Source organism: Opisthocomus hoazin, chromosome Z, assembly GCF_030867145.1.
Source record: "Opisthocomus hoazin isolate bOpiHoa1 chromosome Z, bOpiHoa1.hap1, whole genome shotgun sequence".
Taxonomy (NCBI): Eukaryota; Metazoa; Chordata; class Aves; order Opisthocomiformes; family Opisthocomidae; genus Opisthocomus; species Opisthocomus hoazin.
Genome location: NC_134454.1, coordinates 77,231,407 through 77,256,295, shown reverse-complemented (window position 1 = coordinate 77,256,295; position 24,889 = coordinate 77,231,407). Strand labels below are relative to the sequence as shown.

The following is a 24,889-nucleotide window of genomic DNA, read 5'->3' as shown; positions in this document are numbered from 1 at the left end:
AAGATGGTAGCAGTACAAGGACACAGGGAGGGGACGCACAGCAAGCAGTTGGGAGGGAGCTGTAGCACCCCAATGCTGTTTGGCTTAGGTCACTGTATAAATGACTGAGAGTTAGACCTTATCTTCTTCTCTTTCTATGGAGTGTTCCACACAGCTTCTGTATTTTTTCTCTCATTAGATCTTTACATCCTTCATACATGTTCTCTTATCTTTCACGCCACCTGTACTGCTTACGGATCAGGTTTCTTTCATCCCATCAGTTTGGGAGAAGCAATATTTCTAATAACGCCTTTCTTACTTGAAAATATTTTTGGCCATGTGAAACAAAGCATCTGCATGTGATGACTTGTTGACAACTTTCATGGGAATTGCTTGCGGTGGTGAGACTGATATGTTCATAGGTGCATAGCCTGAAAGAGGTTAAGTTTTTCTTCTCTACTTTCTTTGCAGTCTGATTTTACCTAAATAAAACTTATTTTGCACTTGTGTATTCATGTTGCATTTGGCACCATTCTACGCAGTCTGCCCATAAAACCTTAGTGTCCCAGATTTAGCTAAGTTATTATCATTCGGGTATTTATTATTCTTATTAATATTGTCAAATGTAAGTGAGCCAAGTGCGTGCTTCACAGCCTTACTAATATTTAAGTGACTTTGTATTGTATTGTTTATCTACACAAATGTATCTGAACATGCTTTGGTATTTGCTGGTATGTTGTGCTGGCTAAATTAGAGGTGTTGGAATTTGTCAGACTCCTTTTGTGTCCCTCCCCCAGCCATTTTCCCAGAGCCTGAGTAACCTCTTCTTCCAAAGGAGAATGTTTATACAACTTTGGATGGGTCACCAAGTACATGAAGTTTTGATTTTGAATGACTAGAGAACAGCCAGCAGCAGTGCTTTTTTATGCTCTTGGAAGTGTTAACTCTTCAGTTTGTTTATGGCAGTGGTAAGCATGAGGATGAGCACACAGCATATTTTTATATCGGCAGAGAATCGTTCAAAGCTGAAGCGCTGCCTGTCTGCCATTTGCAGTTGGCAGCAGCCCATGTGGAAGGAATCCTTGTAGGAAGCGAGGTGGTTGCTGTACTAGACAGAGGACTCTGTTCCAGCAGCTCTCCTGTTTTGGTTAATTCTCCGCCCTTTGACAGATCTTGTCTGTACATCTTTTTCTGTGCTGTGTTTCCAGGAAGGCTGCAAAGAAGTCTGTGGCTTAGAGAAACACAGTGTCGCAGTTCACATACTATGTGCCAGAAATACCTGTTTCATTCCTGCTTGTTATTCCCAGTTTCCCTGGTTAGCAGGCTGAACTTTTAGTGTTAATTTTAACAGGCTGAACTTTTAGTGTTAATTTTAACATTTAAAGGAGGCAGTTGTTCAAAATATAAACTCTTAAATACAGTATTTGATATGGCTACATGATTTGTGACGTTCCCATTAGGTTCCAGGGGAAAATCCCCTTAACACAGTGGTGCGTGATGTTAGAAATGTATGTCTCCTTTCAAAGATACTACAAAACAAATATCCCAGGAATACTGGCTTTTTCAGTTTAGGACATGTGATGAAGGTCCCAACTTTTCACACGAAACTTGATAGTAATTGGAAGTGTTTTGTCTTGAATTTGTTTTTTACGTGACTCCCACTGGAATACAGCTTTGTCTATCAAGCTGGTTTTAGGAGGACCGCCAGGGAAGCAGTGTGCCTGCCTGTACTGTGTCCGTATCTTGAGACTCGCTGATCATAGAATCATAGGTTGGGAAAGACTTCTAAGATCATCAGTTCCAACCATCTGCCCAACACCGTCATGCCTACTAAACCATATATCCCAAAGTGCCACATCTACACATTTTTTAAACACCTACAGGGATGGTGACTCAACTGCTTCCCTGGGCAGCCTGTTCCAATGCCTGACCACTCTTTCAGTAAAGAAATTTTTCCTGATATCCAGTCTAAACCTCCCCTGATGCAGCTTGAGGTCATTGCCTCTCATCCTATTGCTAGTTACCTGGGAGAAGAGACCAACACCTGCCTCACTACAACCTCCTTTCAGGTAGAGCAATAAGGTGCCCCTGCAGCCTCCTCTTCTCCAGAATAAACAGCCCCAGCTCTCTCAGCCACTCCTCATAAAACTTGTTCTCCAGACCCCTCAGCAGCCTCGTTGCCCTTCTCTGGACATGCTCCAGCACCTCAATGTCCTTCTTGTAGTGAGGGACCCAAAACTGAACACTACTCGAGGTGCGGCCTCACCAGGGCCGAGTACAGGGGCACAATCACCTCCCTACTCCTGCTGGCCACACTACTCCTGATACAAGCCAGGATGCCATTGGCCTTCTTGGCCACCTGGGCACACTGCTGGCTCCTGTTCAGCCGGCTGTTGACCAACACCCCAAGGTCCTTTTCCGCTGGGCAGCTTTCCAGCCTCTCCTCCCCAAGCCTGTAGCATTGCATGGGGTTGTTGTGACCCAGGTACAGGACCCAGCATTTGGCCTTGTTGAACCTCATACAGCTGGCCTTGGCCCATCGATCCAGTCTGTCCAGATCCCTCTGCAGAGCCTTCCTACCCTTGAGCAGATCGACACTCCCGCCCAACTTGGTGTCATCTGCAAACTTACTGAAGGAGCATTCAACCCCTTCAGCCAGATCATTGATAAAGATGTTAAACAAGACAGGCCCCAAAACTGAGCCCTGGGGGACACCACTCGTGACCAATCACCAGCTGGATGTAACTCCATTCACCACCACTCTCTGCGCTCAGCCATTCAGCCAGTTCTTTATGCAACGAATGATGTTGGCACGATATTCATTGGGAGGATATAAACTTCTGTTTTCAGAAGCTTTTCCTTCATTTTTGCTTCCCAGAAAAATTAAGTCATCAGGATGCGTATAGGACAGCTTCTGTGAATCTTGAGGTGCCAAGGATGTCAAACATGAACCTTCAGCTGTAAAAAGGCTTGAATTCAGTATAACTTCTTTGGTTTGTTCTCTAATTATATCTTTGGTAATTGATGCTGTTAAGTGCATCCTACCGTGGTGTGGCTGGCCACCTCTGCAATTTCCCACCGTTTAAACAAGCAGGTGCTTGAGGTGAAAAGCAAAACCACAAGTTGAAAAAAAAATCTCTCTCTAGCATAGTTTCATGAATATTCAGTAGCTTTGATTTCTTCAGGTGATACTCACAAACACTAAAGGTTTTTTTCCCCTCTACATGGAAGAAAGATGAGCTCTCTAGAGGGCAGTGCAGACGCACAACTTGATTTAGTTCAATTTAGGAGCTGAATCACATTTTAGAGGAACTACATTTTGTCCACTGAAAGGGGAAAATAGGAATTGACGAGAATGACTAGGGCAAAGTGAGTCACTGCGAACGATTTCTTCATTAATTCCCCAAGCCCAGGTATTCTGTGGGATATGTTACATCACTATGGATGTTGGTTTAGAAATTGGGTGGGACTGGATGCACATAAGGTATGTGGCATGGATTAATGAGACAGCAGCCTGTGTAAAAGTGTGACTACAAAAACTTTTTGATGTACCTTCTCACTTTCAGAGCTGTTACCTTCTTGGGAGGCAGTGGAGGGATGCCAAAAGGTCTAAGGACAGGGAGGGAAGAACTTGCCAGTACTTGGTTTGTGAATGAAAGAGAAAGGAAGTATTAATAAAAGTGACATGTAAATGTTCTCTTACAGTTTTCACCTGGCAGCCACGAAGGGGCATGCAGAGTGCCTCAGGATCATGGTGACACATGGTGCAGATGTGACAGCCCAAGATGGTGCAGGTATGCCTCTGTGAACCTACACGTGTAGCATAATACACTCAATTTGCCCATATAGTTCTTGATGTGCAGAGTGCAGCTGCAGATTTGACAGCACTGCTTTTCACCACACACCAAGGAGAACAAGCAGTTGTGACGTACAGCAGATTTAGGCATGCTTGTTTTCCATACATAGAATTCAGGTTCTAAAGTCCTTAAAAACTTTTGCCCTGATACTATAAATGCTGATATTTATAGCGGGCTCCAGATGCAAAATACTTACTCAATTTTGACTTTTTAAATTTTATTTATTTTTAAATGTTAAAAAAAAAAAAAATTCCCCTCCGCCAACTCCTCTGTTAACTTCATCTGAGGCTTTTTATAGGTTAAATCAAGATCTTTGCTGTTGCTTTTATGTGTATCCAAGCTATTAACCCCATTAACTGTACAGGAGTTGCAGTAAGGCATTTCCTCAGGATTATGACATAGTGAAAAGAGCTGATACAGGCCAAAACAGAGCTGAGAGCTATTAAGTATGCTGTTTCAGCCCTCAAAAGTTGTATGCCTTAATTACTGCTCCACTAGGAGAATGATGGGAGCTGAATCTGAAACTGGCAAACTCTTCTTAATGGATTTCTGTTGACAAATCTGTAGAATCTGTGCCCAGCATTTTCTCTGGCTAAGCAAGTCACCTGAATGAGCTGTCAGCATTCAGTCGCTCCAGTAATGATCTGTAAACATTGGGCTCACGGGTTCTGTTTTGGCCACCGATTGCAGCCTGAGGGAATTTCTGTCATACATGGGAATGATTTGCCTCTATAAGGAAGTGTCTGTGATACTGGAAGAAGCATTCAGATTATACATAATGATAAGAGAATACGTGTACCTGATACAAACTATTATTCAGAATTCGTACTTCATCTTGCCTAGGGATTTATTAGTTGTTTGCATAATAAGAGGTTGCCTGCTCTCACCTGAGTGTTGACCCCAGTATTCATTAGGGAAAGTCTTGTCTGTAATAGTCACATTATTTACAGTGAGATTCTACTGCCAGAAGTGGCTTTGTGTTGGGTACTAAATCTTGGCTCCTTCTTTTCTTAGTTATGTGGGTAATTTTTCTTTTGCTATCTTGGCCACTTCAATTTTTCAGATGCTCTGTAAGATGAAACTAGAGGAGAGACTGCAATCTTTCATCATACATCCATAGTCAGTAAATCACTGTATTGCATAGCTAAATATGAGCTCAGAGATGTTAGATAAATTAACAGAAATGGGAGTCTTATGAGATACAAACCGAAGTAGGCCTGTGATCTGAGTCCTCTTCTGCGTGTACTCCATGGATGATGCAAATTTGTTGTAGTGGTCGCTGGTGAATTTAGCTGGTTTTGCTAAGAAATCACGAAGACACTCAACAGACATCTCTCTGCAAGGGAGGCTGAGTAATATAAGAAAACTGTTTTTTATGAAACAAAACATAACGGTGGAATTTTAGACTTACTTCTGCCAAGGTACAGTCTGACACAATGTTTGTCAGTCCTGTATATGAAGCTAGACAATAAGATTATTCTGTCACCTGCCTGAACAACAGTCTGTTGTAAATACGTTCTGCTTAGTGTAGGTTTTTATTTTATTTTCTCTATTCGTATTTTTTGTGTGTTGTGATAGGAACAGGATGGATAATTCAAAATTTTGCTTTTGTCATGGAAGAGTTTATTCCTGTGCTTGGTGTGACTGAATACTTAATTTGCTTTGTTTTTGTTCATTTAGGGCACAGTGCTCTACATCTTGCAGCGAAGAACAGCCACCCTGATTGCATTAAGAGGTTACTTCAGGTAGAGTAATAATACAATTAATTTTTGTTTTTGCAGTTTTCCTTTTGTTCCTCCAGATTGGTTCCACTAGATATTGACACATTTCCTGCTCATAATCTGCTTCACACTCCTATGCTGTTGTCCTGTCTCCTTGCAGTCAAGAGAGGTGCTGGAGTTTAAAGACCTTTTAGGCACTGTGAATGGATGATAGAAAGCATTGTGATATCTTCTCTCAGTGGTCTACAAATGCAGTTTTCCATGTGCAGCTGACCTGACGTAGCAGGATTGAGTTTCAAGCAGGTTTCATGTTCTGTCTGACTTCCTGTGTTTGGTCTGTGTGGTTGGATGGCTCGGAAGTAGATGGGTTAAGAGGTACAGGGGAAAATGATTTTTCACTTCTGAGGGTATTTTGATATTGTTCCACTGGAATGCTTTCTGTCTGTTGTTGACCATAGAAATGTCTGTAGCGTTTAAAGTCAAAAGGAGAAGAAACCAAAGTAGTTTAGATGCTAAAATACGGAAATACTTGAATCCTCAGTGAAATGAGGCAAAGGACAGTGAGGGGTTAGAAAGGGAGTAGAAAGAATGGGAAAGAAAATAAGAAAAACAGAAGCAAAGATGGAGATTCCAATGGTGTTGAGGCTGAAGATGTGCATTAGTAAGCAAGGAGAGACGTTGTCCATCTCGGCTCCATTTCAGAAAGCCAGTTGAGTTTTGGTGGAGGTGATCAGAGGAATGGGAAAGATGTTTAGGAGTTTGGACGTACGAGTAAGACTGATGGCTACAGATGAAATAGCGAATAATAGCCCCGCTTGAGCACAGTGGTACCAAAGGAGAACGGATCCCCTGTCCCAACCTCGGAACTGCTTTTCCCTGGTTGCCCTGTAACGGTCCCTGTCCCTGGCAGCGTGGGGTCCGGTTTCACTGGTTCCTGCCTCCGTGCCCGCTGCAGGGGGACTCCCTGCTCCTCCGCGCCTGGGAAGGGCTGTTGCCGGCCGCCGAGGCCCTCTCCCCGCGTCGGGCTCTGGTCGCCGGCTCTGCCAGCGCTGATGCAAACCCGTCTGCAGCGCGGACGGTGACATCAAGCTGTCGCTGGTGCAACCACGCGTGGCAGCATCGTCACTCGGCAGCTGTCTGGGTGCTCGGTGCCTGGGGTCTGCTGCCCGTTCGCTTGCCAGCTGGAACCACAGGCTCCTTTTGCTGATATTTTGATGACTTTATTATAATACGCAGATTCCTAAATGTGTTTGTAAGTGCAAACCCATTGGTAATATTCTCCAATAATTCGTGCTCTTTGGGTTGCTTTCTTGCTTCTGCAGACCAGCTTGGTGATGTAAGCTGTATGTGTGAGGAATGTCTAGACTTGACATGCTGGAGTTGAAATAGAACAGGCTAAATAATTATTTTACACAGGCAGATTCTTGACGTTTTTGTTACAAAATGTGGTAATCGACATGAACCGGTTTTCCTAGAAAATCATAGAAGTTTTGGAGTCAGTGCTACATTTGACAGTCAAAAGCTCTAATGTTTATTTTTTCAGAAGCCCATTATTTCAGGGTCATATATGCTCATGTCCAAAGAAGAGCAATGAAGCTGGTGAGGGGTCTGGAGAACAAGCCGTGTGAGGAGCAACTGAGGGAACTGGGGTTGTTTAGCCTGGAGAAGAGGAGGCTGAGGGGAGACCTTATGGCTCTCCACAACTACTTGAAAGGAGGTTGTAGTGAGGTGGATGCTGGTCTCTTCTCCCAGGTAACAAGTGATAGCACAAGAGGAAATGGCGTTAAGTTGTGCAGGGGGACGTTTAGGCTGGATATTGGGAAAAATTTCTTCACCAAAGGGGTTGTCAAGCACTGAACTGCCCAGGGAAGAGGAGGAGTCACCATCCCTGGAGGTATTTAAAAGACATGTAGACATGGTGCCTAGCAACATGGTTTAGTGGTGGACTTGGCAGTGTTAGGTTTATGGTTGGGCTCGATAATCTTAAAGGTCTTTTCCAACCGAAATAATTCTATGATCATCTCTTTGCTGTAAACTAAAATCTTCTGTACCAAAACAAGTCTTGATTAAGATTTGGCATATTTATTTATTTATTACTTTGAAGTCTAGATTGATCAGTGGTAGCTGGTGGCTTATAATACCACAAAATAGAACTGGATTGTTGATGCTTTAGTTTTCAAAAACGTGAATGAAGCCTTACAGCCTTTGACAGAAATAATGCAAGACGAATTGACTTAGTTGCTAAGCGAAGTTGCTTTAACTCTTACTGTAATGTAAAAAGAAAAATTAGGCTTTTCTGGGGCATGGAAGAAAGTTTCTTTCCTTTTTTATGTCCTGATTCATATTTTTCCAAAACTATAACATTTTTTAGGGATATCTCTCTCACCATGAGTATTTCCAGTGGCTTTGGTAGAAGCTGGTACCAACAAAGGAGAGACCAGATTGTGACTTTCTCCAGAATTCTTTTCTGGACTAGCTCATAAAACTTTTCTCAAAGATGTGCAGCACTCTGTCCTTAGTACCAAACATAAGTTTAATTATCTTGGTGTTACTCTGACAGCTTTTTTTTTCTTTCTCCTTATTGAACTGTGCAGAGTAAATGTCCAGCAGACAGCACTGACAATTCTGGGAAAACAGCTTTACATTATGCAGGTAATTTCTTTGTTGAAAGCTTATACTGTCTATTTTGTTGTGCTTGATATTCCTAGCTGTTCAGCCTGGTGGAGCTTTTTAGGTTCTAATTACATAAAGCTAGTGAGTGACTCCGCATGATGGTTTACAAATTTTAGGTGCTTTTTAGATAAAGCTTAAACTTTCAGATAAAGCTTAAACAAGCTGAACTTACACACTTGCAAGTGCAGAGCCATTGGAATACTTAAGATTAGATTGATTTTGATTTCAGTCTTTAAAGATTATGTCTTTTCATGCTAATTTGGACCACAAATATTGGTTGTATTTCTGCATACAACTTGCTGTTTATCCGTAAAAAGGGGTTTAATGGACTTTCATGCTTGTCTTTTCTGTTTTGCCTTTTTTTTTTTTTTTGTAGCTTCGTGTGGTTGTCTTCAGGCAGTTCAGCTTCTCTGTGAACACAAATGTCCAATTAACATCAAGGATTTGGTACGTACCTCTTCTCCCGTTGTGCACTTCAGCTACTTCAGAGCTTTTACCATCCTCCATTCCAGTCAATCTCAGGTGCAGCAGTTCAAAGTAATGCTATGCTTATATTTCTACTTGGATTTCTCTGGTGGAGGAAGTTCCCCTTGTGGCTTGTCGTAACAGAGGTGGGGAAGTACTTCACATTCTCACACAGTAGTGGCAGAATTTGCTGCTTGTTAAATTGGGGCATTGGTACGAGTAGATAGAATCAATTCTGATATATTCAGAACATCATTAAAAATCTTTCCATTGTCTCCAGAACTTTTTTGGCTGGAGTTTTTTGACTTGGGTCTATCTCCTTCTTATCTGGCCTTTCTAATAAAAAGATCTGTCACAGAGGTTAGACCTAAAATTTCAGCAGGTGCATTTTAAAGGCAGAAAAGATTTGTTCACTCTTGAGAAGAGAAGGCTGCAAGAGTATCTTAAAAATATCCTCAGCTACATCATGGTTGATAATAGGGAAGAGGCAGCCAGACCAACCTCAGGTGCATGACAAAATGATGACAAGCAGTGATCCGAAATTCCAGTTAGGTACTAGAAAAAAATTAAGCTCACCAAGAAGGTGGTCAAACACTGGAACTGGTATGCAGAAACGTCATGGTGTCTCTGCCGTTGGAGGTGCTTAAAATGTGACTGCACAAGTCTCTGAGCAATGTACTGTGACTTGAAATATGCCTAGCTGTGGATAGAGAGCAAAGAGGGAGAAAACCCAGATGTTGTCTAAAGGTGTCTTCCAACTAAGTTATTCTGTGATTATATGAAATGTTGTATTTTTGCCTTGTACTTGGTTACAATTATTATTTTTGTTGTGGAGCTACTTAAAGGTATTGTGTAGTTTGAAATAATCACATTATAGTATTAAGCAAGCAGAAAACAGCGTACGAACAGCAAAAAGCCTTCCTACTCCTAATGCTTTGCATCCCCAGTGGTCAGGAGAGGAATTGAAGTAAACCTAGCTACATTTATGGAACATGAGAAAAACGTACTGATAGCACCTCATTTTGTGCTATATGGAAGTACAGTCAGACCTTTGAATCTCAAAGTGATATTTGTAAGTGGATGGATTATTGTTCATGGTTTCTTTAAATGCGTTCGTTCCTAGGATGGGAACATACCTCTGCTGCTTGCAGTACGAAACGGTCACACAGAAGTCTGCAAATACCTTCTGGATCATGGAGCAGACATCAACACCAGGGATAAAAATGGAAGGTACAGCAGTTTAACATGTTAATTCTTCCCCAAGGCTGACTGTCAAATGCAGCTTTCTTCTCAAATCCATCCCCAAGTAGTTGTTGTTAGGTGAAATAATGCCTTCTATACTGGACAGCATATCCTGATTGTTGAGAAGGCTTACAGAATTCTGCCTAAAGGGAAAGGTGAAACAGAAACTATGCAACTGTAAAACTAGACGTGCCTGTAAGATTTCCGTTGGGCTACCAGAGCACTAAATCGCATTTTAAAATAATTCTTACAAGAATCTGATTGATAGCACTTACCCACACATCACTTTGTACGTGTCTCCACTTCAAATGCTGCTGTCTTCTTGGCATGAGTTAGTTTCTCCAACTTAAATTCTAAAAGTGTTACTGGAGAGCAACATTTGTGGAGTGTTCTTTTTTTTATACCATAATACAGCCACAGTAGCAAGAGAAAAATACAGTGAACTGTGTAGTGGAGATGCTGTTGTCTTAGAAGGTGCCATTTAGAGATTTGTTGCACTAAGAGATAGTACGTGTGTCAGAAAACTGTTTTTAAAAAGCAAGATCCTTATAGTGAAAAATGCACTTGTTTTGATGATACCGATGAAGATCACGAGTCTTTGAAAATTATGGACTGTTTTATAAACACGTGGTTAAACTGTCAAGGTAAAGCAGGATGCTGAGAAGTCTTGGCACTTATACCTGATACCAATCTTGATTACTGTATGTGATACAATGCTTCTATTGTTCTTTGGCAGCACCTGGGAGGGTAAGACTAGGCCCTGACTTGTTTTTTATCAGTCCGAACTTTATTAGTGCAGTCTTTGTTTTAAGCTGTCTAAAGGAAACCGCTTTGTCATCTTGGTTGGTTTGGATGGCCTCATCGGTGCTTTGAACCTGAGGTTGCTGCCCGGTCTGGGACCTCTGCCTTTCCCTCGCTCCCTTACTGTATAGGCAGTGTTAAGAGTTTCAAGTTTAATTGGGCGAAGGTGTTCCTGTCATAGATAGGACAGACTTACATTTTTGTATTTTCTTTTTTAAGAAAGTACTGTGTGTAGTAGTGTGGAATGTAGCATTTTACTTCTCACTTTACTTCTGGTAATGAGAGTGACTACTTTTTCATTTCATGCTCACAAAAGTGGTAAAGTTTTTACTGAAAAAGGAGAAGCCTCACTGGGAGAGGAAGGGGATAACCTTTGAAAATTACATCTCCAGACTAAGTGAATTATTTTGGTAATCTTAAAACCATCCCTGTGACTCTGGAGGTGTTATCCAACTTGCCACTCAGCACTACTTATTAGCACATCACTGCAACAGCCATCACTTCTCCAGGGCCCATCCATTACAGGGAGTATGTTTAGTTCATCAGTGAAATGATTGTCTTAATATCTAGCAAATATTATCACTGTAGTAACTTTTCAGTTTTGTACCTGCACTGAGGAATGTGTTTGCCAGTGAAACCCTGCCCCACTTACTAGGCATGTTTTCCTGTTGAGAAGGGAGAATTGTGCCCAAGCAGGAAAGCAATATTAAAGCGTGCTTGAAAGGTGGGGTTTTCTGTATGTTTGTAATGATTCCGTTCATCTCTTGTGACCCCTTCAATTAATTGGGAAAAACAGGCACCAACTGTTAGGAAAACACTCTACTATGGTGTCTGGCCCTATCTAGCTGTCCTGCGTTGGAGAGCTCACTGAAGAGCTTTGAGATTTGTCTGGCTTTTTGGTTGAAATCTGTTTGTCTATTTTGTCTTGAAAGCTACATGTGAAGGAGAGCAGGAATGAAATAAATGCTTTCATGTTTCCATTAATAAATGCTTTCACGCCGGAGGCCTACATGGATGAACAAGGAACTCCTGGCCAAACTCAAGCAGAAAAAGGAGGCCTAGAGAGGATGGAAACAAGGACAGGTAGCTTGGGAGGAATACAAAGAAATTATCCGAGTAGCCAGGGTGCAAGTTAGGAAAGCTAAAGCCCTGACACAATTAGATCTGGTCAGGGATGTCAAAGGGAACAAGAAAGCCTTCTATAGGTATGTCAGTGATAGAAGGCAGACTAGGGAGAATGTGGGCCCTCTCCAGAAGGAAGCTGGAGACCTGGTTACCCAGGATGTGGAGAAAGCTGAGGTGCTGAATGACTTTTTTGCCTCGGTCTTCAACAGCAAGTGCTGTAGCCACACCGCCCGAGTTGCAGAAGGCAAAAGTGGGGACTGGGGGAATGAAGAACCACCCACTATAGGAGAAGATCGGGTTCGAGACTGCCTAAGGAACCTGAGGGTGCAGAAGTCCATGGGGCATGAGGAGATGCATCCACGGGTCCTGAGGGAACTGGCAGACGAGGTCGCCAAACCAATCTCCATCATATTTGAGAGGTTGCGGCGGTCTGGGGAGGTCTGCACCGACTGGAGAAGGGGCAACATCACCCCCATTTTTAAAAAGGACAAAAAGGAGGACCCAGGGAACTATAGGCCAGTCAGTCTCACCTCTGTGCCTGGCAAGGTGATGGAGCAGATCCTCCTTGAAACAATGCTAAGACACATGGATAACAAGGAGGTGACTGGGGACAGCCAACATGGTTTCACCAAAGGCAAATCGTGCCTGACCAAGTTGGTGTCCTTCTATGATGTGGTTACAGTGTTGGTGGACAAAGGGCGGGGAACTGACATCGTCTGCCTGGACTTGTGCAAGGCTTTCGACACTGTCCCACATGATGTCCTTGCCTCTAAACTGGAAGGACATGGATTTGACAGATGGACCACTCGTTGGATAAGGAGCTGGCTCGATGCACGCACTCAAAGAGTTGCAGTCAATGGCTCGATGTCCAGGTGGAGACCAGTGATGAGTGGTGTGCCTCAGGTGTTGGTACTGGGGCCGGTGCTGTTCAATATCTTTGTCAGTGACATGGACACTGGGACTAAGTGCACCCTCAGCAAGTTTGCGGACACCACCAAGCTGTGTGCTGTGGTTGACATGCTGGAGGGAAGGGATGTCATTCAGAGGGACCTTGACAGGCTGGGGAGGTGGGCCTGCGTGAACCGCATGAAGTTCAACAAGGCCAAGTGCAAGGTCCTGCACGTGGGTCAGGGCAATCCCAAACGCAAGTACAGGCTGGGTAGAGAGTGGCTTGAGAGCAGCTCACAGGAGAAGGACCTGGGGGTACTGGTGGACGAGAAGCTCAGCATGAGCTGACAATGTGCGCTTGCAGCCCAGAAAGCCAACCGTATCCTGGGCTGCATCAAGAGATGGCCAGCAGGTCGAGGGAGGTGATTCTGCCCCTTTACTCTGCTGTCGTGAGACCCCACCTGGAGTACTGCGTCCAGCTCTGGAGCCCCCCAGCAGAAGAAGGACATGGATGTGTTGGAGTGGGTCCAGAGGAGGGCCATGAAGATGATACGAGGGCTGGAGTACCTCTCCTCTGAGGACAGGCTGAGGGAGCTGGGGATGTTCAGCCTGGAGCAGAGAAGGCTCTGGGGTGACCTTAGAGCAGCCTTCCAGTACCTGAAGGGGCCTACAGGAAGGATGGAGAGGGACTTTTCACAAGGGTGTGTGGTGACAGGACAAGGGGGAATGGCTGTAAACTAAAAGAGGGCAGATTTAGATTAGATACTAGGAAGAAATTCTTCACCATGAGTGTCGTGAAACACTGGAACAGGTTGCCCAGAGAAGCTGTGGATGCCCTCTCCCTGGCTGTGTTCAAGGCCAGATTGGATGGAGCTCTGAGCAACCTGGTCTGGTGGAAGATGTCCATGCTCATGGCAGGGGGGTTGGAACCAGATGATGTTTAAGGTCCCTTCTAACCCAAACCATTCTATGATTCTGTGTTGTACCACCTCTTGCAGACCTGTAATTGGAGTGTGGCAGTGGATTTGATAGTCTGACTATCCTGCAGCCGTTTCTATCTATGAGGCTTCTCTTTCTATCTTTGAGTCTTCTCAGGAACCCATTTCTGGAAATGTTTGGACACCTGTGCAAAGCATGCCAGGTCTTTGCACAATGTCCAGCTGGGGAGTATGGGGAAGAGGAGGAGGGACAGGCAGGCATTTGTAAGGAGAAACAAGAATTACATCTGTGTGTCAATACACATGTTGATAAAATCTTGGACTTTATTGCACAATCATTGTCATACGTTTTTTCCTGAAAAAATGAACTGCTGCTTAAAGAGTGCAGTCTTGATGCTTACTCTGTGTATGTTTTGTTTGTTTTGTCCAGAACTGCTTTGATGATGGCTTGCGAAACTGGTAGCCTTAACATGGTGGAAGCCTTCCTTACAAAAGGTGCAGATGTCAGTTTAGTAGATGTCTTTGGACAGAATGCCCTGCATTACTCCAAGCTCTCCGAGAATACAGGGATCCAGAATCTCCTGGTGTCAAAGTTATCTCAGGATGTGGGTATGTAAGATATGCCGATCTGCAGTTTATCAGTTCTTGAACTGGCCACATGTGTGTTTAGCAGTGAACAAATTTACTTCCTAAGGTAGCCTGAAAAAGTTTCAAAAGCTGTCTTCAAGACTGTCTGGCTGAGGCTTCCCAAAAGCAGGAAAATGTGGTCTTTGCCATAGCTGGTAATATTTAGCATGGGATAAAGCACTGAGCAGGGCAAAAAGAGGTGTTCTGGAGAAAGGGAAGGTAAGCTGATGTAGCAGCATCATGAAGTCTTGCACACAATTTGGAATAGATCCTTCTTTATTATGTGAAAGAGTAAGTGCAACATATAGCTCCTCAGTAGAGGGGCTGGACAAGGAACTAGTGCAGGCAGAGGGTTTTGTGGTCAAACAACTTTCTAAAGTAGGAAGCTAACGTGCAAGAATGGTGCAAGACTATGGTAGAATAAGAATTGTCTCAATCTGTCAAATTTTATCTCAATATGAAACCCAAAAAACAGCAGAGAAAGGATATTGTTCGAATGGATTTTGAAAATTAACATATATTTCTTAGATTTCAGACAGGAATTCAAAAATCAAAAATTTATGGTGTGAGAAGTGGAGCTGAGAGATGGGTTAGGAGTGGCAAATAGAATTTTCTTTGGTGGTAGTTCTTAATTCTGCCTCTTTTCTGCTTCACAGATACAAAGTCACCAACAAAAGCAAAGCAGGTATTTGTCCTTTCGGTTTTAAAAATACTCTGGCTATATAGACTTGTAGCTTAAGCAAAACCAGTAATTGACATGACTAGAGGCTCTAGTAAATGTCACTGTGAGATACGCTGCCATTGACTACTTTGTAGTGTGAAAGGTTTTTGTTGCATATTTAAGAAACATGTTTCAGGATCATCGCTTTTAGACTTGGCTTCTCTCTGTGACAGCAGTCAGCACCCTCAGTGGGGAAAGGAAGGGAGGGCGCGTGTGTGTGTGCACGTGTGCTGGGAGGATGCGCCAGCTTTCTCACCTGTAATGCAGGAGCTTGGCCTTTGGACTCCCTGTCTCTTTAAACTGTTTAAGAAGATGATCTAGAAAAGTTCCCTGTTTCCAAAACATATAATTGAAGGTTACCCCTGGTTACATCTTACTGGAGACCCCCACCTGTGAGAACCCCAGCAGATTTAGGCAATTGAATTAGTTTCTTACATTATTTTATTTAGTATCATATCTTGGAGTGCAAGTAGACCTTGTAGACATGCTGGTGGCTGGAAAGCGGGAGAGGGTGCAGTGCATTGGTTCATTCCCTCTGTCAGTGGAGAGGTGGGTTTTTGAGGGAGCTCAAGGAGAAGTTGGTGGAGAGGAAAGATGGTAGCCGTGAAGAATGGCATGACTCGACTGTGTATGAATGGAATTCTTTAAGATCACTAGTGCTAAACCTATTGTCAGCTTCTGCTTTTTCACTAAATCTTGTTTGTTTTCACTGAAGCATGGATTACAAGTGGGCAGATTCTTATTGTCAGGCATGTTTAATATCTTTGTGTTAGTAGAGATGTAGTCTTTATATAGGAAGAAAAAAATAAGGCGCTGCATGAGCTGCTAAAGTTGATATTAATGTGGGTTTTTTGTTTTGTTTTGTTTTTATAAAACAACTTGCTCGGACTTTACTAACCAAACTAACAAACCTACCTTTTCTGGCTGGTGAAACTTTCAGCATGATCAAGGCTCTAAATTAAGTTCAGAAAGAAGTGGAACTCCAAAAAAACGCAAAGCCCCACCTCCTCCTATCAGTCCTATTCAGGTAAAGAAAAGACCGATTTTGAGATGCTTTTAGGCGGTGAAAAGCGTTTTGAACATTATGTGAACGATGTGGGCTGGATTTGCTCTGTCACTGTTATTTTATATGCCTGTCTTACCATGAGTGCTTTTCCTGACATTGGGATGACACCATGAAAGCACATGTAGGTTACGTTAACTAAGCAAAACTGCTTGAGATACAGCATAGTCTAAGATAAAAGTGTACAAATTTTACTGTACAATTGCATCTTCCACCTGAAGTTGAAGGTCTCTTGGTTTTGCTGACTTCCATAAGTAGGTAATTATGTATATTTTAATTATGCATATATATGTACACACTATTATGCATATATACAGATGAAAATAAAATACTTAAATAGATTTATATAGTATCAAAATGCAGTTTAATAGTTAGGCTTAATGTTGAACTGGAACGTTACCTATATGACAGCTACACTGCGTATGTAGTACTGACTCAGAAGAGCACTGAATAATTAGATCTGCTGTTTGAAAATAATCTAGAGTTGTGATTTATGATAATACAGGGAAAAGTACTCTTCAGTGTGTGTGTATGTATACATATGGAGACATGTTAGGTAGTTATATGTACATGTATGTATACATATCTATTTAAATAAAATCTTTTACAGCTTAGTGATTTGTCCTCCCCGCACTCATCAACTTCAACTCCCATGACTGGAAAAGGACAGGCTTTCTTTGCTGATCAGGTGTGCAAGGTATCAGTTTTCTGTTCTTATGAAACATAGGGAAGGAAAGTATAGTATCTTAATGATCTGTTTTGCTTAGTAATCTGTTTTGCTGACTGCAGTCTCCTGTGAATTAATTACCTGAGTTTTAGGAACAAAAAGGTATCCAAATCTATTTCAATGTAGAAGTAGAGACCCTTTCACCAGAAGACATCAGGGAAGCAGTTGAGTGTGTTCTGTCTGTTCTTTACCTTATGGTATTGAAGATTTTTTTTTTTTTTAATACATGACAATATATTGCTATGATTTATCACAACAGTCTGCAGCCTTCCAGACTATCTTTGAGATAGTTGCCCATATTTCATTAATGTTTAATGAGAATTGGGCAATGAAACTTGAATGGCGTTAGCAGATTTTGAAATAGTGGCCACATGCTACAAGACCCCAGAAAAAAAAAACCAAACACCACTTTGCCAGGCTTTATCCACTAATATCTGTACTCTCCTTTTTGGTGAACTGTCCAACTTTACATCTGCTTTCTGTGAAAGCGTTCTCTTTTGCTGTCTCAGCAGGAAGAATTTAGCTCCTTGCTTCGAGATAATAAAGACAGACTGAGTGACAGCACAACAGGTATGCAATAACACTTAATCCTTATTTTTTTATTTGATTAGGTGTTTTAGGTGGTGTGAAATGTTGAAATCTAGTCAGAAATCCTCTGTGCCTTTCCTCTTTGAATGTGAGACACAGGAAGTGTTGGGAGTAATGTTCTTTAGTTTCACTAGCAGCTCCCCACTAAAACTTTCTGTTGAGTGATCTAACACGTTTTTGGGGAAAGAGTTTCTAGGAACAGTTTGCTTGCTCACTACGCTTAATGGTCATGGGAACAAACAGTTTCATTTGAAAGGTTAGAATAATTAGCTAGCTAGTATTTCAGCTTTTTGAAAGCTTTTGAATATTTTTTTTCTCCAAAGGTGCTGATAGTTTATTGGATGTGAGTTCTGAAGCTGACCAGCAAGATCTGCTTCTGTTGATGCAAGCAAAAATTGCTTCTTTGACATTGCACAATAAGGAGCTGCAGGACAAATTACAGGTGGCATATTTTTGTGCTGTTCTAGTGTTCTCTTAATCTGCTAGCAGAACAAAGAGCTGCTTACTGTTTTAGAGAGATGTACTGTGAAGATAATTTAGTGAGCTTGTTGGTGGTAAGATCATGGAAACCCTCTGCCCTAAAGGATTAAATCTCACTTTTCCCATAAATTACTGAATAACTTTGCTTATTATGATTACCACATTCTAGAAGATGTTAACAATTGTGTTAGCAGAATTTTAATTTGCATAGCTTTAATTATTAGCTTATGGAGTTCAGCCCAGACTTTCAGAGGAGATTGGCACTTACTGCCTTCTCTTGCTGTAGATGACTAAATGGGAGCAGCTGGGTTTTGAATTTTTTTAAACCTTTCTTCCATGGTGCTTTAATGGTTTGTCTCTGTAGGGTGTGGCAAGATTTCCTTGCTTACTCTATTCTAAAAAATATAATCATATACTTTGTTTTATTGTGCAATTGTTCGGGTTTCTTGTTGCACAGGAGAGAACACCTAAAGAAGTCGATTCAACCATAGAATCTTACCATTCAACCCAAACAGAGTTTGAGCAAACAACAGATAGACAAAATGAGTTCTTGGCTCAGGAGCTGAAGTCTCCATTAAATGCCACCCAAATTCAAGAAAAGATGACAAGCCCCAGTGAAGTAAAAATTAAGTACCTCCAAGAAGACTTAAAGGATATGCAGAGGAAATCAGAGAATTCTGAAGCCAGAAGAAAGCATGCAGAATCTCAGGTCCAGTCTAGAGTCCCAGAAACAGATCATTTAAATAGCACAGACATTTCAGAAAATGGTTCTGATCTTAACCTGAAGTTCCAAGAAACTGAAAACAGGTGTGAAGAAGCTGTGAAAGAGGTTTTGAATGTACAAAGGCAAATGAAGCTGGGTCTTGTTTCCTCTGAAAGTGAAGAAACCGGTTCCGATCTAAGCAGGCTGAAGGTTACATGTGGAGAAGTTGAAACGCTTAAGCAAGAATTGAAGAGAGCATTGGAGGAAGGTGAAAGACAAAAAGAGAAAGTGAGAGAGCTACAGAAGAAGTTTGAAGAAAGAGAGCAGAATGTGGCGAGCAAATTGTCTGTTGAAGAGTGTGAGGAAATGAAGAATTCATATTGTTCCGTTATTGAAAACATTAATCAAGAGAAAGCATTGTTGATTGAGAGGTACAACGAAGGGCAAGAGGAAATTAAAAGGCTACAGGAAAAGCTGAAAAATCAGACACAGTTGGAGTGTAGTGCTGAAGCTGGAGAAACAAAAGATGCGATGCACAGAATGGTAGATGAGCTCAACAGACAACTCGGCGAATTGTCTCTGTTGTACAAAGAAGCACAAACAGAGCTTGAAGACTACAGGAAGAGAAAAACTCTAGATGATATAGCTTTGGACTACATTCCTAGAGATGAACATGAGAAACTGATGCAGGTAACAAATTCTTTGAAATACAAAGCAGAGAATGAGTTATCAGAAATGAAATCACAGTACACAAAAGTATTAGATGAAGCAGAAGAACTAAAGCAACTGTTAGACGCTCAGAAACAAAACTCTTTGCCAATTACTGAACACCATCAAGTGATGAATGCACTCAGAAATACTGTAAAAGACATGGAGGAAGAAATAAATGACCTCAAAGGGCTGCTCACCTGCAAGGAAAGCGAAGTAAGAAACTTACAGAAGGAACTACTGGAAGAAAAAGCTGCAATTAATGAAGCAATGGTACCCAAGGCTACATATGAAAAGCTCCAGTCATCGCTAGAGGGTGAAGTTAGTGTTTTGTCATCCAAACTGAAGGATGTAATCCAAGAGAAGGAAAATGTGTCCTTAGATGCTATGCAACTGAGAAAGGAAGTTTTGCACTTGAAAGAACAGAAAGAAGGTATGCATACTCTGCTTGAAGCAAAGGAACGGGAGGTGGCTGGTCTTCACCAAAAGTACCATCAAGCTCAAGAAGATCTTCTTGAAATGAAAAAATATTCTGAAAGCTCATCCAAACTAGAAGAGGATAAAGATAAAAAGGTTAGTGATTCGCGGCAGTGGAGGGATAGTACACAAGTTCAGACTGCAAAACATGTTGGGTGGTGCATGGGCGACCTAACAGACGATGTAGTGTCAAGTGTCACAGAGTGGGGTAACTTTTGAGCGCATTTGCCCCTCTGAAAATTCAGATGTCGAAGAAGTTTTTGGTATGTTTAACTTTACAGTAGGTTTCCCTCCCCTGTGGAGATCTGTGTGACCTTTCAGATTACCTCTTTTCAGTTCTGCTTATGTTGGGTTCACACTGTTCGGGCAACTGAAGTCAAAGAAGTGGGACTTACAGCATGAAGAGATTCCAAAGGAGACAAGAAAACAAAAGATCAGAAATGAGCAAAAGTTCATTATTCTGATTTTACTGTACCATATCAACCTTAGCATGACTTGACTGTTTTTCTTCTGCAGCTACCGTGTGTGTCAGTAGAAATCTATTTATAAAAAGCTATGTGTTCTGCTAGATATGAATAGCTGGCCTGTGTTTGGTATGTTTCTATCTTGTGTTCAGCAGCAGTATTTGTAAAGGTGGTAATTGCAATCCATGTTTCTAAATATAGCTGGCTTTCAGAGCTAGGAATGCGTTTTAAATTGACTGGGCTAGGAAGAGGGATAGAGAACCATTGCAGCCCTTTGCTTATTTGATGTCTCTGTCCATTGAGTTTATTTACATCTTGTTTTTCCCCACTTAAGTCACAAATAACCCCAGCATGAGACCCACAGGAATACAGTATGCCTTGCAACTTTTAATGAAAACCAATTTTGTACCTCCCTAGATCAATGAAATGTCGAAGGAAGTTAGCAAATTAAAAGAAGCTTTGAACAGCCTTTCTCAGCTTTCCTACTCGACCAGCGCCCCCAAAAGACAAAGCCAGCAGCTGGAGGCGTTACAGCAACAAGTGAAGCAGTTGCAAAACCAACTGGCTGTAAGTGTCATGGTTTGTAAACCCACTGTTATTCCCGGTTCTCTGAAGATATGCATGCCATTCTTCGCTCTGCCTTATTTAAAATGGAGCACAGTCAATGAGTAGAAGGAAAGGAATTTTCATCCAGATTCTGTAATTTCTCTGTTTCTCTGAAACATTTAGGAATCTGCAAGTCACAAACTGGTGTTTAGAAACAGTCTAAAGAAAGCTGTTTTTCCCAGTATATTTCCTCAGATCAATAGTGGAGCAAAGTTCCTGTGCTTGTAGTAGAATGTGGTGATGCAACCTGCTGCTGAGGCCCTGATATGTGAAAAATATGACCAGTATGCAGTGGATTTGTGTGTTTTCTCAAGAACATTCATCAGCTGAAGTCTGTTTGGTTTTTTAAGCTAAAGCAAGTTTGACTTTCTGGAAGGAAGCAGTCACTAAAAGCACGAAGTTTCAAATCAAGCAAATCCATCTGTTTGTAAAGAGCACAGTTTATTCTTTGAAATTCTGAACTGCTTAAAGATTTTTTTTTTTTAATTATATTTGTTTGTGCATGAAAGGTCCAGTCTTCTAAGCTGGGTTGAGTCATAGTTGTTATTTCCAAGAGCTTGTCTGTCCGAAGGAGCAGTTTAATTCACTGCTGAGGATGAAGAGTTACCGCCCACCACAGGCCTTTGTTGAGAGATCTGGAGCAGCTCTGAAAGCAAAATTCCCAACCTGACATGCTAAATGGCTTACCTGGTGTCTGCTTCCGACCTTCCCCAGCAGACAGAAAGAAGAGTCAATATGCATAGGGGCCAGAAGAATACCTTTGCAGTGGCAAGGAAGGAGTAGGCAGGCAGTTAAACACTGCATCCTGTTGATGTAAGAGCCAAGACTGTTTCTTGTCCCAGTCCACCAAGTCCGAAAGGACCCTTTGTCTCCCACTGCTTAAGGACCAGCAAAGTAGTGTAAGGTGCAAAGATATGCAGTGTGTTAGGAAAGTGGGGTAGGGTTTAAAACAGGATAGATGGATTCTTTCCTTCTTGTAGGCTCACCTACGTAACAGCTTCATGATTATTTGGAAAGATGGCTTCTGGAACTTGGCAGTCTGTGATCATGAAGGAGGCTGGCTTTCCTTGTTTGAATTAACTGAGGATTTCATGGATTAAGACCTTTGTAAGCACCCTAGGAAGGCATTAGCTGACAGATGGGTCACTGAGTTCAGGGAGGAGCTCTGTTGCAGTTGAGGGCTGATTTGTCAGAATATTGTTCACTTTCCTCAATTCTGGTTGCTGATAAGCTCAGAAGAAGAGTACCTGCTCATTCCACTGTTTGCAGCAGCTCTTGCGACTGATGTAATCACCTCACCGGCTCTTTTACTGGGATGGGTAGAATTACAGCATTTCTGTGGACCAAGCTTCCGAGCAAATTATGTTTTGGAGGGCTAGTGGCACAGTACTGTCTGAGCTGGTTTTGCATGCATGTGTAAGACTATGGTTTGTGATTCCCCAGAGCTCTCTAAATCTAGTTGGGGAGTTCTGAATTCAACATTTTCTGAATGCTCTGTGACTTTCTGCTTGGCTGTTTTCTAGGAAACAAAGAAACAACATCAGGAAATTGTCTCAGTTTACAGGATGCATCTTCTCTATGCTGTGCAGGTATGGTTGCATATTGTCAGTTGCACAGTGCTGGTATTCTAATGAAAGATGTTTCTTCTGCAGATGTAGTAAGAACTTTGCATGTTTTATCTAAGACGTCCTACCCAAAAGGTGTGACTGTTTAAGAAGTAATTTAACACTGCTTCCTATTGGGAAATTGGTCTAATTACTATACCTCAAAAATAGTTTGTAAATCTTCTTGAAGAATAAAGGGATGCTTGAATAAGTCATCTTTTCTTCTTTCTTCCCTTGTCTAGGGTCAAATGGATGAAGATGTCCAGAAAGTGCTTAAACAAATTTTATCGATGTGTAAAAGCCAATCACAGAAAAAGTAAACAGAAAAGCCAAGGAAAACTCCCCATTTTTATTAATCCTGCTATGGGTGTTTATCTAGATTTGCCTTAACATAAGATTTAAAATTGGCAGTTTGCTGCTTTTGTGTTATTGTGCTGTTTGTGAGGTGGATTTGTTTGTCTGTCTCTTCCACTTCCCATGTGCATTTGCGTGTGCATTAACTAAACACATGCCTGCTTTTCATATCCAAAATGCAAGTATGTTCTTCAGAGTTTTTACTTAGGCCACTCCGTGTCATGTTTACCCTGAAAGTACTTTCTAGCTTCCTCCAGTAGAGGGAGGTTGATCTAGAGGAAAGCACTCGAGTTGCCTGGGTAACGGTGAAATTCTCCGGGAGGTCTTCTGCACTGTTCATAAGCTGCATCTTCTTGCCGGGGAGTAACTCAGTTGCTTGATGTTGTAGCACTCTGATTCCTGACATTTTGCCATATGCATTCTGTGGCAGAGCAGAAGCGAGCCTTGCAGCAGTGAGCAGAAGTAGGTATTTATGCTAAGGCAGAACGTCAAAGAGATACACTGCTGAGTGTAGTCGTAGTCAAGATTAACACACCGTAAGGTAGCTGTCCCAACCCATCCAATGCACTGAGTACACAAAAATCATACCATGCTTCGTAGTTTCCTTGAACTGCCTGGTTGTGGAATGAAACTGTTTCAAGAGGTGGAATCATTGAAGTTCTGTACAAAGCAGTACAGAAACTCCTGTATAAACAACCCTTTATGATAGGTTTAGCTATCTATGCAAGTGTTGGCCATGAAGCTCAGGAACAAAACCAGAACATAAACCTTAGACTGGGGATTCTAGTGAACACAGGATGTTTACAGTGAATGTCAATGCCTCATACTTCCTAACCTCACTTTTGTAAAGATCTTCTCTTCAGTATATTTTTATTGGCCCTCTAATGAATTTTTTTTGTAACTACACCATTTTTTCTACATAATGTTTGCATTAAGCTTATTAACAAATATTTTTAGGTAACCGTGTTTTAGAGAGTTTCTTTTTATACCCCCAAGTATTCAGTAATAGTGAAGCATAGTGAAGTGTTTCCAGTTTGTAAAAGTTCTGTACGGAATAATAGAGCTGTCTGTCGGTGTCGTCCGGAGCAGTGAAGTGTAAAATGCAATTTAGCCTACTGTTTCAAAAAAGTAGCAATGATATGTAGAGAACAGCAAAAGGTGTCAGAAATTTTTACGTGTTGTTTCTAGAGGCTATGGGGATCAACAAAGCTTTTATCAGCACTTTTAAATCTAAAGTCAGATAAAAATGCTTGGTGTGATACAGTATGAAACTATGGAAAAATGTTTCTAAGCACACACTGCACTTGAGGGTACAACCATTCTAACTAGCTTGCAGCTTCACTATGGTATTTGTTTTATTCCTGTTAGTGGAATAGAGAAATCTTTCAGAGCTATATAATCTATGAAGTTTATGGAGTCGTAATACGACAAGTGTCAGCAGTGCCTCAGGCTGACTGGACTCATAGTGCACTTATACCAGATAATTCCTAACCCTGGCGAAACTAAAACGGATTTTAAAAGCAAGAAGAAAAATCACACCTTTGCATCAGTTGGACCTTGATGTTACTTTTGTTGGGTGGTTTAACTAATGCCTGCTAATCTTTAACAGTATTTTATAGTTAGATGGTTTTGAAAATGCTCCAAAGAAATGTGAAAAGAATTTTGCTGCAGCACTTCAAAATTAACAACAAGATTTTAAGCATGCTAATGCTGCAAAGTATAAAACTTGATGAACCATTTTATAGGTTGCCTGATGGATTTAGTCTTCTACTTTGTTTTGGTTTGTATATTTATTACAACTATCTTTGTGGAATATTGAAAATTATATACTACAGCATAGCAAGTTTCTTTATATGTAATTTACAAGAAGTTTCCTTATGCAGCAAATAAACTATTTCCAGTTTTTTCATGTTTGTTCTTTTCGTGCCTTCATTTGCTTTTTGTATTGAGAGAAATCTCATTACGCTATTTTAACGTAGTGCAAATATGTTCTATATCTCATGTCTAGATAGCTGGCAGACGTACCGGGTTTTCCTCCCTGAAATTGCAACTTGATTATTAACTTTTTTGATCTGTCA

General features: G+C 41.5%; 1 protein-coding gene across 5 annotated transcripts in view; it reads left to right on the top strand.

The window, feature by feature from the left end:
* RAI14 (retinoic acid induced 14) overlaps nt 1-24,720 on the top strand; it is a 92,310-nt gene extending 67,590 nt beyond the window's left edge. Inside the window, exons 4-18 of one of the 5 annotated variants that reach the window (XM_075411197.1) lie at nt 3,685-3,773; nt 5,517-5,581; nt 8,152-8,209; nt 8,607-8,677; nt 9,819-9,925; nt 14,120-14,298; nt 14,973-15,001; nt 15,978-16,064; nt 16,711-16,788; nt 17,337-17,397; nt 17,739-17,857; nt 18,353-19,879; nt 20,665-20,814; nt 22,377-22,442; nt 22,700-24,720. In XM_075411197.1, coding sequence (XP_075267312.1) covers nt 3,685-3,773; nt 5,517-5,581; nt 8,152-8,209; nt 8,607-8,677; nt 9,819-9,925; nt 14,120-14,298; nt 14,973-15,001; nt 15,978-16,064; nt 16,711-16,788; nt 17,337-17,397; nt 17,739-17,857; nt 18,353-19,879; nt 20,665-20,814; nt 22,377-22,442; nt 22,700-22,777 — 2,764 coding nt within the window. In that variant the 3' untranslated portion in view covers nt 22,778-24,720. Of the gene's footprint in view, nt 1-3,684; nt 3,774-5,516; nt 5,582-8,151; nt 8,210-8,606; nt 8,678-9,818; nt 9,926-14,119; nt 14,299-14,972; nt 15,002-15,977; nt 16,065-16,710; nt 16,798-17,336; nt 17,398-17,738; nt 17,858-18,352; nt 19,880-20,664; nt 20,815-22,376; nt 22,443-22,699 lie in introns of all 5 variants that reach the window. The other 4 variants (XM_075411196.1, XM_075411195.1, XM_075411199.1 and 1 more) reach the window with 4 other exon arrangements.
* Nucleotides 24,721-24,889: the final 169 nt, after the last annotated feature.